The sequence below is a fragment of the Pelodiscus sinensis genome, chromosome 3, assembly GCF_049634645.1.
Source record: "Pelodiscus sinensis isolate JC-2024 chromosome 3, ASM4963464v1, whole genome shotgun sequence".
Classification (NCBI taxonomy): Eukaryota; Metazoa; Chordata; order Testudines; family Trionychidae; genus Pelodiscus; species Pelodiscus sinensis.
This window is the reverse complement of record NC_134713.1, coordinates 155,909,146-155,925,187: the sequence shown is the minus strand read 5'-3', so window position 1 is coordinate 155,925,187 and position 16,042 is coordinate 155,909,146. Positions and strand designations below refer to the sequence as shown.

At 48.3% G+C, this 16,042-nt stretch overlaps 1 protein-coding gene across 4 annotated transcripts in view; it reads right to left on the bottom strand.

Moving 5' to 3' along the window:
• DNAH14 (dynein axonemal heavy chain 14) overlaps positions 1 to 16,042 on the bottom strand; it is a 599,282-nt gene that overhangs the window by 537,364 nt on the left and 45,876 nt on the right. For all 4 annotated transcript variants that reach the window (XM_075925276.1, XM_075925277.1, XM_075925279.1 and 1 more), the window contains one exon: positions 2,459 to 2,590. In XM_075925276.1, the coding sequence (XP_075781391.1) occupies positions 2,459 to 2,590 (132 nt within the window). The remainder of the gene's footprint in view (positions 1 to 2,458; positions 2,591 to 16,042) is intronic.

The window sequence follows — 16,042 nt, the reverse complement described above, 5'->3', positions numbered from 1 at the left end:
AGGCTCAATTTAAATGTATTCTTCAAATTAAAAAATAAATAGTAAGAGAACCAAAGAAGTGCTGCTATGACCCCCACATCCCTTTCTGCAGCACTCCTTCCTAGACAGTCACTTCCCATTCTGTGTGTGTCAAACGGATTGTTCCTTCCTAAGACGAGTACTTTGCATTTGTCCTTATTAAACTCTATCCTATTTACTTTAGACCAACTGTGGCCAACCCACAGCTCGCAAACCGCATGTGGCTCTTGCCCCCCAAAAGTGCAACTCTCGAAGCCGCTCCTGCGCCCCCCCAATGGCCTCCACCCCCCGTCGGCTCCCCCCATCCATCCCGGCCTCCAGATTCCCTGTGCTTACTGGGTCAGAGCTGTGGGATTTTAAAAATGGCGCCCAAGATGGCAGCCATCTTAAATGGGCAACTTCCTTTAAAAACATTTTTGTTGTTGTTTTTGCTTGACAATTCTGTTTTCTTTCTGTTCTGAGGAGCTTGACAATTCTGGTGCAGCTCTTCACATTTTTTCTACCACTGTTTTGACTCTCTTTGTTAAATAGGTTGGCCACCCCTGCTTTAGACCATTTCTCCATTTTGTCCCAGTCTTTTTGAATTATGACGCTATCCTTCCAAAGCAGTTTCAACCCCTCCCAGCTCTAATTGGACCTACATTTGAGTCTCTTTGACTCACCCTTCAGGCCCTGATATCATGTCTCAGTAAAGTCTGGCAAATACCTAGCACTGTTGAACCCATCTCTAAGCAAGATAAAAAGTAGCATTTCCTCTCTAAGGATATGGGCCTTTTTGTGTTGCATCCCACAATTCTTCGGTTGCGAATGTGGCAAATGAATAAACATTACCATTTCTTCTTCTGCCTATGAGGAATCCAAGTGGTTAGATATTGTAGACAGGAAAAGCTAAACCATGTGCCCCCTGTCCCAGTTCTTATTGGCAAACCTTGACTACAACACATTCTAAGTTCACTCTCTACAATTTGCTACTGCATCATCAGGAATGCTTTCAGGGTCTCATTTCAGAGGGTCAGCTGACAGCTATGATCCTTTCTCCAAACTTCCTTAGATGCCATAAATACAGTTTCTAGATACCTAGCCACGGCCATGATCACTCTGAGCTCATCTGGTCTCCCAAGAGAGGTGCAGAATATATAAAAGATCTTACTTTTGAAGGACCCAAACTATTCAGTTATGAAACAGATTCCTCCTTCTACTCTCTGAGGATATTGACAGCTACACAATAGTCACTAGGAATTTACATCCTTGCAACAAGATAGTTTATTGGGTTTCTTACATGATTGTGACTTAGGCTGTTCCAATACAACCCCTCATAAGCTTCTGACATTCAAAGGAGATCAAGGATTCAAAAGAAGGGACCTCACTCTTCCACAGCAGCATCACTTGCACCTCCTTCTAAGAAACAGTGTCACATCTGAGCACCTCAAGCTGCCTATCCTTCCCAGTGCTGTGCTGTGTGATTCTTTCCAACCCCTCTTTCAGAATTGTCAGTCCAGCTTTCTTCCTGTCTCATTACCTCACAGATAGAATTTGGAGGTCATTAATGTGTGATATAGCATAAACTTTCATTCTATCCCCATCTCCATTGAGGATGGCTGGGAGGAAGAAGAGATGGAGAATAGAACTGTTCCAGGTCTGCTACACTCTGGGAAAAGCACTACAGTTGGGGGGGAACAACTCTCTTGTGCCCCTTCAACTCTGCCATGGGTTCAAGATTCCTGCCTCCATCTGGGTTTCAGCCCTGATGCTCCTGGCTTCGGGGCAGGGAGCTCAGGGCTTCACCTCTGGGCTGCACAGGGTGTGAGCTTGTAACTTCAGTCCTGCACCATTCCCAGCTTCAGCCTGACAAGGGGGCATCAGGGCTTGGGACTTCAGTCCCCACACCACTCCCTGATTGATCCTCACAGGGAGGATGTCAGAGCTCAGAGCACCAGATATCAGCAACAGGGCTCTGCAGCTCCCTGAAAGACACACAGACTCTCAGCTGAAAACTGCTAATCCAGATGGGACTGGAGTAGATCACTGCAATGAAGACTCCAATACATGCCTCAACTGAAGTTTTAAATCTGAGTTGTCAGGATGCTAAAAACCAGCATAAAAACCTAGACAGTCATCTGAATAATGTTTTTAATATCTGGGAACTCAAAAATTTTTAACCCTATGTGCAAATTCACTTCCAGTGTGAGACAAAGTGTGAAAAAAGGAAAACAAAGGAAATTTGCAGGAAAAGCTATAAGACTCTGATGTCTTTCAGAATTAAAATGACATCTTGACTAGAATTATCCCACAGAGTTTTTAACCAAAATATATAGCTGCTTGCAAAAAGACACTGACACAAATATTTCTCAGTTACATCAGTTTGCATCTGGAGTAACACCATTGTCTTCAATGGCTTAACTAAGAACTTAATTTCTCTGTGATACTAAGATTTACATACCTACTGTATCATAAGAGCAAGCCTTTGCCCTAATAGGTTTATTATGTGATGTTCCAACTTTCTGTTTACAGATCTTAGTATGGCAACTTGGTTCTGAAGCAACTGTTTGGATTTCAGTCTCTTTATCATCATCTATAACAAACAAATAGTAACAAGTATTATGCAGATGACAGAAGATCATGAAGCTTCACTTGTTTTCCTGAATAAAATTTACAATTGTACAGTTAATATACATTCCCATTTGCAACAATTAAGCAATATTTTTCAAAGAACATTCTAATGACTTAGATTTTTGTACATATAAAATACATTATATCTGTAACAAGTTCACAGTCAAAAAAAGATTTTAAAAAGGAAACATAATAAATACTCCTCTACTTCATGCTATGAATGCAGTGGAAATCCACATTACATTTCTTTTGATGTTACAATGGATCAGTCAGTATTAAAGTGTCTGAACATTTTTTTTGTTCAAAACTATGGAAGGTAAAATATGAGTGTTACTTGTCTTTTATATTTTGCTCTTTGTTTTAACTTTCTTTCAGGTTTGATTCTAGTTGTAATCAATGAGAGCTGTGACTTTAAAAGAACATGAATGGGCCTTTAAGGATAAACTTTCAATTTCAGAGAAAAGGAACTCAGCACCTCCTTCTTTAGGCACCACATTCAGCAAACCACTTCAACATATGCTTAAGTGTATCCCTAAAAGCAAAGACTTTTAGCACATCTAATCAGATGTAAGCATGTTTAAAATAAAACGTGCTTCAGTGCCTTGCTGAAACACAGAATCATAGCATACCGTTACCAGAGGCGCAATTCGGCAAGATGCTTAACACTCACAATTTCCATGCATTTTGCTTACAAAAAAAGTCTGCCATACTGCCCTTCCTTTCAGCTGGCTTTTACCAGTCCTTAAATCCCTGAAAAATTGGAGAAGGTCATGAAGAGCAACAAAAATGATTAAAAGTCTAGAAAATATGAGCTATGAGGCCAGGCTGAAGGAATTGGGCTTGTTTAGCTTGGAAAATAGAAGACCGACAGAGGACATGATAGTGGTTTTCAGGTATCTAAAAGGGTGTCACAGGGAAGAAGGGAGAAAATTGTTCTCTATAGCCTCTGATGATAGGCCAAGAAGCAATGGGCTTAAACTGAAGCAAAGGAGGTTTAGGTTGGACATTAGGAAAAACTCCTGTCTGGGTGGCTAAACGCTGGATTAAACTGCCTAGGGAGGATGTGAAATATCCATCACCGGAGATATTTAAGAGCAAGTTAGACAGATATCTATCATGGATGATATAAACCATGTTTCATCTTGCCATGAGGGTAGGGACTGGACTTGATCTCTTGAGGTCCCTTCCAGTTCAAATATTCTGTGATTCTAGCATTTAATTTCAGAAAGAAGGACTACACACAAATGAGCATGTTAAAAAAACAGTTCAAACGGCATAGTGCCAAAAGTGATTTCCTGTAAACTGCATGGATTTTTAAAGACACTATAACATAGGCTCAACTTAAATGTATTCTCCAAATCAAACAATATATAGTAAAAGAACCAAAAAAGTGACACTGTGGCTAAAAACAAAGTAAAAGAAGCAGCGAGAGGCAAATAAGCATTTGTGGCCGGGTCTCCCGGGCAGCGGGGTGTCCTAGAGGTTAGGTCCTGGTGTTAGCTGGGGATCCGGGGTGTAGGACTTCCGGCCGCTTACCAGAGTCTGTTCCTTTAGTTTGGGGCATGGCCCAAAGAGGCTAATTTCCCCCTCCTCAATGGAGGTTTCCTTCATGCCAGGAGGAGGGGTTGGAGGTTTGCGTCCTGCAGCCGACTCAGCAGATAGCTCTGGCTCAGGTCCTGCGGATGGCAGAACCAGCTCCTGCCTCTTGCTGGTCAGCCCCTAACTGAGCTAGGTTCCCTCCTTTTATTCTCCCTCCAGGTCTGGCATTGGCTGCAAGTAAAACAGGGAGTGGCTAATTGGGCAAAAAGGCCTTGTTTAGCCCCTGTACTGCCAGGTTCTGCTCTCACTCCCTCACAGCATTGTTAAAAAAAATTCAAGTTAATCCTAGTGAGGAAAATAGAAAGGAGCATAAACTCTGTCAAAGTGTAAAAACACAATTAGGAAGAAGGTCAAAGAAGAATTTGAAAAACAGCTAACCAAAATTCAAGAACAGCAAAAAATATATAAAATGGTTATTTACCTCATAACTGTTGTTCTTTGAGATGTATCGGTCATGTCCAGTCCACTTAGGTGTGCGCACATCGTGTGCATGGATTACTGGAGAGTTTTCCTTCCATGGTACTTGTTGGGCCAGCCGGGGAGCCCGCTGGCATATGCCCTGCTATAGTGGCGCCACATATAACACCCTCAGTTCCTTCTTGCCGGAACACTCAGATGCAGGGGAGGTGGGTGGGATGCAGAATGGACATGAGCAACACATCTTAAAGAACAACAGTTACGAGGTAAGTAACCATTTTTTCTTCTTCGAGTGCTTGCTCATGTCTATTCCACTTAGGTGACTCCAAAACTAGCCCCTCCCGGAAGCGAAGGTGAAGCCTACCTAATAGCTGACTGAAGCACAGCCCTACCTACAGCAGCATCTTCCCTGGCATGCTGTGCAATAGTGCAGTGGTCTGCAAACGTATGGACTGAGGACCAGGAAGCAAGCTCTGAGGACCAGGAAGCAAGATTTCCACAATGGGCACCTGGGCCACAAATGCTGTGAAGGAGGCCTGCGTCCTTGTGGAGTGCTCCGTAATGGGCGGGGCTGGAACCCTCGCCATCTGGTAGCACTCCTTAATACAGTCTGAAATCCAGAACAAGATGGTTCTGAAATCCAGAACACTGGTTGGCCCTCTATCCTATCCGTTAATGCTACAAACAACTGGGGGGATTTAACGAAGGGTTTGGTCCATTCTAAATAAAAAGTTAATGCACGCCTCACATGCAGTGTGTGAACAGCCTGGTCTCTCCCTGAGTTATGAGGTTTGGGATAAAACACCAGGAGAAATATATCCTGGTGAACATGGAAGTAAGACACCACCTTAGGCAAAAATGCCAGGTGGGGGCACAGTCCGACCTTATCCTGAAAAAATATGGGGGGTCTACAACTGGGGCTCTAAGTTCTGATATTCACCTGGCTGAGGTAATGGCCACCAGGAAGGCCTTCCAGGAGAGGTGTAGGAGGGAGCACGTAACTAGCAGCTAAAATGGGGGGCCCATGAACTTCAATAGCACCAAGTTCTGGTTCCAGGGGGGCACTAGCTCTCATACCTGGTGAAAAACCCTGTCCAGACCCCTGAGGAAGCAATGTACCATGGGGTCCGAGAAGAGAGTCCCTCCTCCTGAGCCAGAGTGGAAAGTCGAGATGGCTTCTAGGTGCATGCGCACCAAGGAGGGAGCCAAGCCCTGAAGCCTAAGCCCCAGGAAGTGATCCAGGATAACTGGGACTGGTGCTTCCGTAGGAGGGAATCCCTTACCACCTGACCAGATCGCAAACTGCTTCCACTTTGCTAGGTAGGAAGATGTGGTTGAAGGTTCCGGCTTTCCAAGAGGAGCCTGAACCTGCTCCAAGCACTGTCTCTCAAAGGCCGTCAGCCATCGAGCTTCCAGGCCTTGAGGTGCAGGGAGCTGAGGTTCAGGTGCCTGAGCCTGCCAAACTCCTGTGAGATTAGGTCCAGCAACAAGGGGAGGGCCAAGGGCCGTTTCACCAACAGGGCAAGGAGGTCCAGGAACCAATGCTGCTGCAGCCAGGCCAGGGCTATCAGGATCACCAATGCCAGGAATTCTTGGATCCTGCAGATCACTCTGGGGATCAATGGAAAAGGGGGAAAGGTGTATAGTAGGCCCCGAGGCCAGGGATTCGACAATGCATCCCCTAGAGACCCCTGGCCATGGGCGAACACAGAGCAGAACCGGGGACATTTCCTGATGGTGCGGGAAGTGAACAGGTACAGGTGGGGAAAGCCCCAGCTGGAGAGGGTAACATCTACTGTTCTCAGAGACCATTTGTGACCCTGGAAGGACCTGCTGAGGCAGTCTGCCAACTTATTCTGAGTCCCCGGGAGATAGGGGGCCACCAGGAGAATTTTGTGAGTTACGCAAAACTCCCAGGCTGTATCTACACTGGCGCGATCTTGCGCCAAAGCGGCTGCTCTTGCACAAAAACTTGCTGCCTGTCTACACTGGCCGTGTGTTCTTGTGCAAGTAAACTGTTGTTCTACTGTATGAAATCAGGGCTTCTTGCACAAGAACTATGATGCTCCCGCTCAGGAATAAGCCCTCTTGCGCAACTGTTCTTGCGCAAGAGGCCAGTGTAGACAGGCAACATGAATTTCTTGCGCAAGAAAGCCCTATGGTTAAAATGGCCATCAGAGCTTTCTTGTGCAAGAGAGCGTCTACACTGGCATGGATGCTCTTGCGCAAAAACACATCTTTTGCGCAAAAGCACATTCCAGTGTAGACGTTCTCTTCTGGAAGAGTTTTTGCAGAAGAACTCTTCCGAAAAAAAAGTTCTTGTGCAAGAAGCTGCCAGCGTAAACGTAGCCCCAGAAGAGGAGAGCCTGCCTGCACAGGGGGATAGGAGTGAGCACCACTCTGTCTGTTTATATAAAACATCACAGCTGTGTTGTCGGTCAGAACCGAAACGCACCTGTTTCCAAGCTGTGGTAGAAAAATGCCGCAAGCTAAGCATATAGCCCTCAACTCTCTGACATTGAGGTGAAAAGCAAAATCCTCAGGGCCTTACGTACCTTGTGTTCGGAACTTCCCAAGGTGAGTGTCTCCACACATATCCCAGGCATCTGTCACCAGCTGAATGGATGTGGAGGGGGTGAGAAATGGTATCCCCTCTTGAACCACGCCCTCGTACAGCCTCTAGTCGAGGGATTTAAGCATGTCTGCGGGCACTGTCACCACTGGGTCCATATGCTGGAAGGCTGGGTTGTGGACCCAGTGCAGCCACAGTTGAAAGGGTCTCATCCTAAACCTGGCATGCCTCCCCACATTGGTACAGGCCGCCATCAGGCCCAACAGCCTCATGCAACAGTAGGCCATCATGGTGGGGAACAACTGCAGCCTCAGAATGGCATCCCTCAAGGTCACGAAGCGAGCCAGGGACAGGGAGGCTCTGCCCTTTGTCACATCCAACAGCACCCCCACAAACTCTATCACCTGAGTGGGAACTAGGGTGGACTTTGCCTTGTTCAACATGAGGCCCAGCGTGAGGAACATTTCCCTAAGGCAATATGGTTGGACACTTGGAACCGGGATGAGCCTCTTACGAGCCAGTCGTCCAGGTACAGGTAGACCCGAACCCACCGCTTCCTGAGGAAAGCGACCACCCACTGCCATATACTTTGTGAAAACCCTGGAGGCAGTGGAAAGACCAAAATGAAGTGCCATGAATTGATAGCAATCCCAGCCACACAGGAAGCGCCTGTGTGCAGGAGTGATAGAAATGTAAAAATAAGCGTCCTTGAGATTGGGGGCAGCGTACCAGTCTCACGTATCTAGGGAAGAGATAATGGAGGCTAGGGTAACCATCTTGAATTTCAACTTCACGATGAAGGTATTCAAGTCTCTTAGGTCCTGGATAAGATGAAAGTTGCCCCTGGCTTTCAGGACCAAGAAGTAGCAGAAATAAAAATTTCTGCTCCTGAGGTCCGCAGGTACCTCCTCCACTGCTCCAAAATTCTGGAGCTTTTGCACCTTCAATCTGAGAAGATGCTTGTGAGAGGGGTCCCTGAAGAGAGACAGGGGAGGGGAATTGGAATGGGGGAAGGACTGGAAGGTGATGAGATATCCCCTCCTCACCATGTACAGAACCCAACGGTCTGTGGTAAGATGGGACCAGGCACAGTTGAAGGGGAAGAGCCAATCAGTGAATGGACTGCTGTCTGAGACTGGGGCACTGTCCTCAATTGCACCTTCAAAGGTTCTGCCTCGGGCCCTGTGGCCACCTCTGTTGCAATTATTACTATAATGGCCCCTCCATCTGGAGAAGTCCTACCTACCCTGCTGGAAGAGGCAAGGTGGGGTCCTAGGATGGAGTGCCTCTGGAGTGCAGGGGCGTGTATACCTAGGGACTTAAGGGTTGCCCTGGTGTCCTTTAGACCATGAAGGCTTGTGTTCGTATGGTCCAAAAACAGCCCCCTCCCCCACTTTGAAAGGGAGGTCTTGGATGGTGGTCTGGACCTCCAGTGGGATGCCAGAAACCTGAATCCAGGCTCCTCTGTGCAGCATCAAGCCTGTCGCCATGGTACGAGCCGCATCATCAGCCGAATCCAGGGCCACCTGCAGCACAGCTCGGGACACCACCTTTCCTTCCTCAGAAAGGGCCTTGAATTCCTGTCTCAAATCCTGAGGAAGCAGTTCCCCGAACTTGTATTAAAAGCATACCTGCTCAGGAGAATGTACTGGTTGGCAATCCTGACCAGGAGACCACCAGACACGTAGGCCTTACGACCCAGCAGGTCGGATCACTTGGCCTCTTTGTTCTTGGGGGTCAGGGCTGGCTGACCCTGTCCTCCCGGTGGTTTGCCACCTGCACCACTATGGACCCCGGAGGACGGTGTGAGAACAGGTGCTCGTGTCCCGCCTGTGGGACAAAATACCTCCTCTCCGCTCTTTTGTCCATAGGAGGAATTGATGCTGGGGCTTGCCAAAGGATTTTAGTCACCTTGTCCACCACTTTGTTCAAAGACAGGACCACCTGGGATGGGGGTTCAGCATTGAGGATGTCCACTGTTGGATCAGAGTCTTCCGAGACCTGTTCAAGCTGGATGCCCAAACTCTGGGCCAGCCTCCGCAGGAGCTCCTGGTGGACACGGGAGTCCATGGCTGGCATCAAGAAAGAGGAAAGGCCAAGCACCTCATCTGGGGAGAAAGATGAGTATCCCCAGATGGTCAGGTCCTCCTGCTCGATAGGCTGCTCCAATGCCAAAGATGGAGAAGATTGAGCTGGGGGCCAATGGTTCCCCCCCCCCCCCCAGTGATGAGGCTGGGAGGAATTGCTCCACACCACGGAAGCCTGCGGTTCCTGGACACTGGACAGAGGCATTGCCCACTGGTGGAGCCCCAATGCCCAGGCACGACAAGCCCGCCGTGGAGGGGGCACTCCCCTGGGCCTGATGGTATGCCCATGGGGTCCAAAACAGCCACTATTCCAAGGGCTGCCACTGTGGTGGCCAAGACTGCAATATGCCCAGGAGGCTGTCCTGAGGGTCATGGTGCCGGAATAAAACTGGCGCCAGGAGTCGGAGCGGCGCTGTGAACCACAGTGGGAGAAGGGCATTCTGGACCGCACAGACTCCACCTCAGAGCCTGAAGAGTAGTCGGATCCTGACCAGGGAGGGGCAGAAAATGAGCCCAGGGAATGGCAACCCACCACATGCCTGGCCATGGACACTGGTCTGGACATGGACGCTGGTTTACCCCGGTGTCACACCGGAAAAGGCAGCATCAAGTGGCCTGTTACTGAGGGTTGGCCCACGGGAATCAGGGCACAAGACGCCGAACTTTCCCTCAACGCTTTAAAGCAAGGGATCATGTGTGCTGATAACCCCAGTGGTGCCAGTGTTGAGGTAAGCACCAAGGAGGCTGCCACTGGGTGGGATGTCGGTGCAGGGTGTAACACCAGTCTGTCCCAGTCCATTGCTGGGAGATGGGTGTACACCCTCAAGCGAACCCTACACTCTTGTGGTGATGGTTCTGAGTCTGCTGTGAGCTCAATAAGGTCCCGCACTACGTCGAAGGTGTCAGACATGGAGGGCCTGTCCATCAGTATGGCCTCCCCCACAGTGAGACCGGCCTTGGGGGCGCTCGACTGGCCACGTTCAGGCCCAGGAGTATCAGCCCTCCTGGCCAGAGCGGGCGCAACATGGTGCCCTAACTGGGGCACATCGTGGGCACGGGCCGGGATCTGCCCCTCTCCACCCTCTTCTTCTTGCGGGGTACTAGTGACTGCAACCGGTGCTGCGCCGCCGGACATCTCAAGGCAGACAATGCCCCTGACAAAGTTGGTGCCTCCAGGGCCGACGGTGGTGTGCTATCGGACTCCGGTGCTGCGTTTTCTGCCAGTGCCAGGCAGAGCGTGGACTCCATGAGGAGTATCTTCAAGCACGAGTCTCATTTGCACTGAATCCGGGGCTTAAAATTGCAACAAATTCTGCAGTTGGCAGGAAGGTGGGCCTCACACAAGTTCTTTAAACACAACTTGTGAAGGTCACCACAGGGCATAGGCTTCAAACAGTCAGCTCAGGGCTTGAAGCCATAATGCCCTGGCATGCCCTGCTAACAGGAGGGGAAGGGGATACAACAGGCAAGCCCCTACCCAATGAGTTATCTAACTATCTAACAGGAACAACAACTTGGAGAGAAAAAAAACAAAGGGAAACAACTAGGTGCAAACTATTCTACAAGAATTGCAGATACCACTGGATCGCTTGTGGACAAGTTAGAGGAGAGCTCCAACAACCGTCATGGGAAATAAGAAGGAAGTGAGGGGGTGGAGGACCAGTGGGGATATATATGCACCGCTATAGTGGCACCACTCCAGGGGGCTCCCCAGCTGACCCAACGGGTACCACTGAGGGAAAACTCGCTGGCAATCCGCGCATGTGGCGTGTGCACACTTAGAGTGGAATGGACATTAGCAAGCACTTGAAGAAGAATTAAGTGTATCAGAAGCAGGAAGCCTGAAAACAACCAGTGGGCCATTGGAGGTAACACTGAAGAGGGAAGCTGAGCTCCATCTGTGAACAAGGGTGATAGTGAAATAACTGAGGAGGGTCGGGCCAGGTGCAAACACCATAAGGTGCCTACCATGCATGCGTGGCCCACCTAGCTACATCTATGAAAAACTCTGATCTGTGGCCCTGGGACAACCCAACACAAAAGTGAAGCACCCATGGGGATATCACTCAAAGAAGAATGATGGGTTCTAAATTAGCAGTTACCACTCAAGAGAGAGATATTGGGGTCATTGTGGATAGTTCTCTGACTAATATGCAGAAGCAGTCATAAAAGCAAACAATACGGGGAATCACTCAAAAAGGGATACATAATAAGAAAAAAATACTCAACCTCTATATAAATTCATGGTACACTGTGACGGGGCACTCCCGCCCCGCACTGAGAGTGCGCTGGGAGGCGCCGGGCGGACACACCGGGGGGTGGAGAGCACGGCCCAGCCCGCCGCGGCGGGCTGCAGGAACGCGCCGGCAGCCGGCGCGGGGAGCGTCGGGAGGCAAAAGGTGCTGACCGGCAGGGCCCAAGAGGGAGGGGCTGGTGAGGCGCAGGGGGATGATGTCACGGGGGAAGGGTGGCTGGGAGGCGTCGCCGGGGAAGTGACGCGGAGGGGGAACGGAGCCGGCGGGGGATTTAAACCCGGGGTCGGCACGGTGAAGGGAAGCGCGGTGGACGGAGCTGGAGGAGGAGAGAAGGAGGGAGAGGTGAGGCAAGAGATGTCAAGGGAGACGGGCCGGGAGGCCTGGTGGAGTAGGAAGCGGCCCAGGGCGGGGTCGTGGAGCCCGTGAGCGGGTGTGTTTTGGGGCATTCCCCCATCCGCTAGGGAGGGACCGTGGGTCCCTGCCTTTAGGGCCCTGGGCCGGGGTTCGGAGAGGGGGCGGGCCCGAACCCCCCTACTCCGCCGACCGCCAGATCCGGCTCGGGTGTAAGCACGAACGTGCGTAATAAAAGGGCCACCGGCCTTGGTGGTGGCTGCTCATGCTTAACTCTCTGTGATAAGATTAGTTCATAGTTGACTCTGAGGGACGAACTCGTTCACATACACCTACAATTGAAATTCTGTGTGCAGATATGGTTGCCTCATCTCAAAAAGGATATCTTGGCATTGGGAAAAGTTCAGAAATGGGCAACAAAAATTATTAGGGATATGGAACAACTACCATATGAGGAGAAATTAATAAGACTGGGACTTTTCAGCTTAGAAGAGAGACACAACTAAGGGGAGATGACAGATCCATAAAAATCACAACTGGTGCAGAGAAAAGTAGGGAAAAGTTATTTACTCCCCCCCATAACACAAGAACTAGAGGTCAGCAAATGAAATTAATAGGTAGTAGGTTTAAAACAAATAAAAGGAAGCACTTCTTCATACAATGCACGATCTGTAGAATTCACTGACAGGATACTGTGAAGACCAAAACTATAACAGGGTTCAAAAAGAACTAGAAAAATTCATGGAAGACAGGTCCATTAATGCTATAAGCCAGGATGGGCATGAATGTTGTCCCTAGCCTCTATTCGTCAGGGCTGGGAATGGGCACTAGGGGACTGATCACTTGAAAATTATCTGTTCTGTTCATTCCCTCTGGGGCACCACTGTTAAAAGACAGGGTACAAGGCTAGAAAGACCTATAGTCTGACCCAGTGTGGTCATTCTGATATTCTTATGAAGGAAAGCAGCACCTTGGCTAGACTCTAACACTACCCCAATAAATTCTATCCTCTTTAAAGGTGAGAGGAAATACTTTTTCTGATCAACAGACCCAGTGCCTTGAAAGCTGAATGGATGAAAGTTACACGGGATAATAACTGAATCCTGAAATGGCTTCAAACAAGTCAGTCACCCAGGCACAGAGAGACTTGGATTCCTAACCTTCTCAGGAATGCAACTACCACCATAAAACATTCTGTGTAAAAAAAAAAAAAAAGCCAGGCACTGTTGACAAGGCAAAGAGCAGCCCTAAGAACGGGTAATAAGACAATGGGAACCTGAAATTTCTTCTGTCGCCTTGGAATCTCACCACCTTTAAGTTTAAGGTGGAATATCAGTTTCCAGAGAAGAGATAATGAAAGCCAGTGCGGCCCCACAAAACTATCTATTTTAGATATAATTTGAGATGATGCAGGTCTAAAATTGTTCTGAAATCTCCCCGTGCTTTCAGAATTAAAAAATTGTAGGAATGGAATTCCATTCCTCTTTGATATTGAGCAAACTCTTCTATAATTCCCACCTGCATGATAAATTGAGCCTCCTGGAGAAGGAGCTCCTTGTGAGAATGGTCCCTGAAGAGGGGAGGATAATGGGAAAGAGGAGAAAGAAACAAATGGAAAGATCCATCCAACAACCACTGTGTAAGACCTAATGGTACAAAGTAACTTGGGACCAGGCACCAAAGAAATGGGACAAACATCTCCAGCAACCGCATAAGCCTCAGCTGTAGTCAGTGCTTAACAATCCAGGAGCCATGGAGAGTTGCTGGATCATAAGTCTGTGAGAGGTCAGACAGTGCCAGACTCAACTGACGGGTGGTGGTTAGTACCAGTGCTGATGATACTAAGATCTGAGATGGTACTAGAAAGTATCAGACCAAAGATGTCACACTACCCTTCGTATTGAGTAGAGCCTGAAGAAGATTTTTAGGCTATTGTCTTTGCTTAAGACACAAAAAGCGGCTTTTTGGTTTAGAGCAACTTTCAGGTGTTAGTTATTTGTGAAAGAACCCAGAGATGGATAGCACTTCCAGTCTCTCATGACAAATAGTTCCCACTTTCTCATGTTTTTGAGAGCATGAATGAAGGTGAGCACTTTTGGAAGGAGCTGTTTGAAATCTTACTATATATCAGGAAGTCTTGAATCAGAAGATGGTCTTATTGTCCTCTTTTTAAAGGCACAACAAATGTCAAATCTTTCTCCTAAAGCGAACTTCCCACAACCACAATAAGCAGAAGGTGCAGCAGTCAGTGTTAGAGACAGATACCCCGCAAGAGGGGTATTGCTAAAAATGATACTACTACTTATTTACAAACAAACTTCTCAAGATGAGAGAAAAAGACTATGACAGGACAGAGGAAAACTAATTTATAGTCACTGACAATGAGAAAGAATTAAAGAGGGCTGTGGCTGCTCCACCCTTCAAATACTTGCCAGAAGGTACAGGGCACATGCTCTACAGAACGCTCTGTTAAGTACAATAGGGGCATACACTCCTGAAGCGAAAGAAGAAGTTACTCACCCTGTGAAGTAACGATTGTTCTTCGAGATGTGCCCCATGGGTGCTCCACTCCAGGTATCAGAGCCGTGGTCCGCCGGACCATGCATGCGTGGCTGCCCGAGGCGGCGTTCGCGCCTTTGAAGTGTTGCGTGCAGTCCGGCTTGCTCAATTCCTCTCAGCCGCTCCCTGAAACAAGAAGAATGAAAAATTCCAGAGCGGGGAGCAAGGGCAGGTCGTGGAGCACCCATGGGGCACATCTCGAAGAACAATCGTTACTTCACAGGGTGAGTAACTTCTTCTTCTTAGAGTGGCCCCGTGGGTGCTCCACTCCAGGTGACTTCGGAGCAGTACTCGAACACTTGAGCACTCCAGAATTAATGTTTTTGGATATGCGAAAGAACTGCCGTAGCCACAAAGGAATCGGTAGCAAATTGGTTTACTACACCATAATGCCTCATAAAGGTAGAATGAGAGGACCATGTTGCTGCTCGACAAATGTCTCGAAATGGAACACCTCTAAGAAAAGCTGTAGTCGTGGCTACTGCTCTCATAGAATGGGCCTTAGGAGAGCACACAAGAGGTTTGTTACGTATGGAGTAGCAGGTTGTAATACACGAGACTATTAATCTCGCAATCCGTTGGGAAGTGATGGGTTGTCCCTTGGTTTGATCCGCTAACGACACTATTAGACGGTCCGATTTCCTAAAGTGTCAGGTTCTTTCAATATAAAAAGCTAATGCCCTCCTCACATCGAGTGTGTGCAGCACTGCGTCTTCCCTTGAAGCATGAGGCTTGGGATAGAAACAGGGAAGAACAACTGGCTCGTTTATGTGGAAATCCGAACAAACTTTTGGAACAAATGCTGGATGAGATCTCAAAGTCACTGACTCCTTAGTAAAAATCGTGTAAGGAGGTGACGACATGAACGCAGCTATTTCACTCACTCTGCGGGTTGATATAATGGCAAGCAGAAAAAGCAATTTTGTGGTCAGAAGCTGTAATGGTATCGTAGCTAAGGCTTCAAAGGGGGAGCGTGTCAGGGAATCCAGAACAAAGTCTAAATTCCAGGAAGGTGGTGGTGGTCGCCGTGATGGGTTGAGGTTTGTAAGTCCTTTTAGGAACCTCCTTGTGATGGGATGAGCAAATACAGAAAACCCATCCTAACCCTGATGAAAAGCACTAATTGCTGCTAGATGCACTCACAGCGAGGCTATTGCAAGACCCATGTCGTGGAGGTGCAAAATGTAATCAAGTATCTGGGATATTTTTGTCACATGAGCGTCCCTGACATCACTGCCACACCACGCTTCAAATCTGGTCCAGTTGGCGAGGTAGGTCCTTCGAGTAGACTCTTTTCTGCTGTGTACTAATACTTGTTTGACTATCTGTGAGCATGAGCATTCGACCGGGTTGAACCAGCGAGCATCCATGCTGTGAGATGTAAGGTCTTGGGTTTCTGATGACAAAGGGAGCCGTTGTCTTGAGTCAAGAGGTTTGGAAGCAGAGGAAGGGTGTACGGTGTCCTGATGGACATCTGGTGGAGTATTGAATACCAAGGCTGCCGTGGCCAAGTTGGAGCTATGAGGATTACTCGAGCCCTTTCCATAATGATCTTTTCCAGGATTTTGGGAACT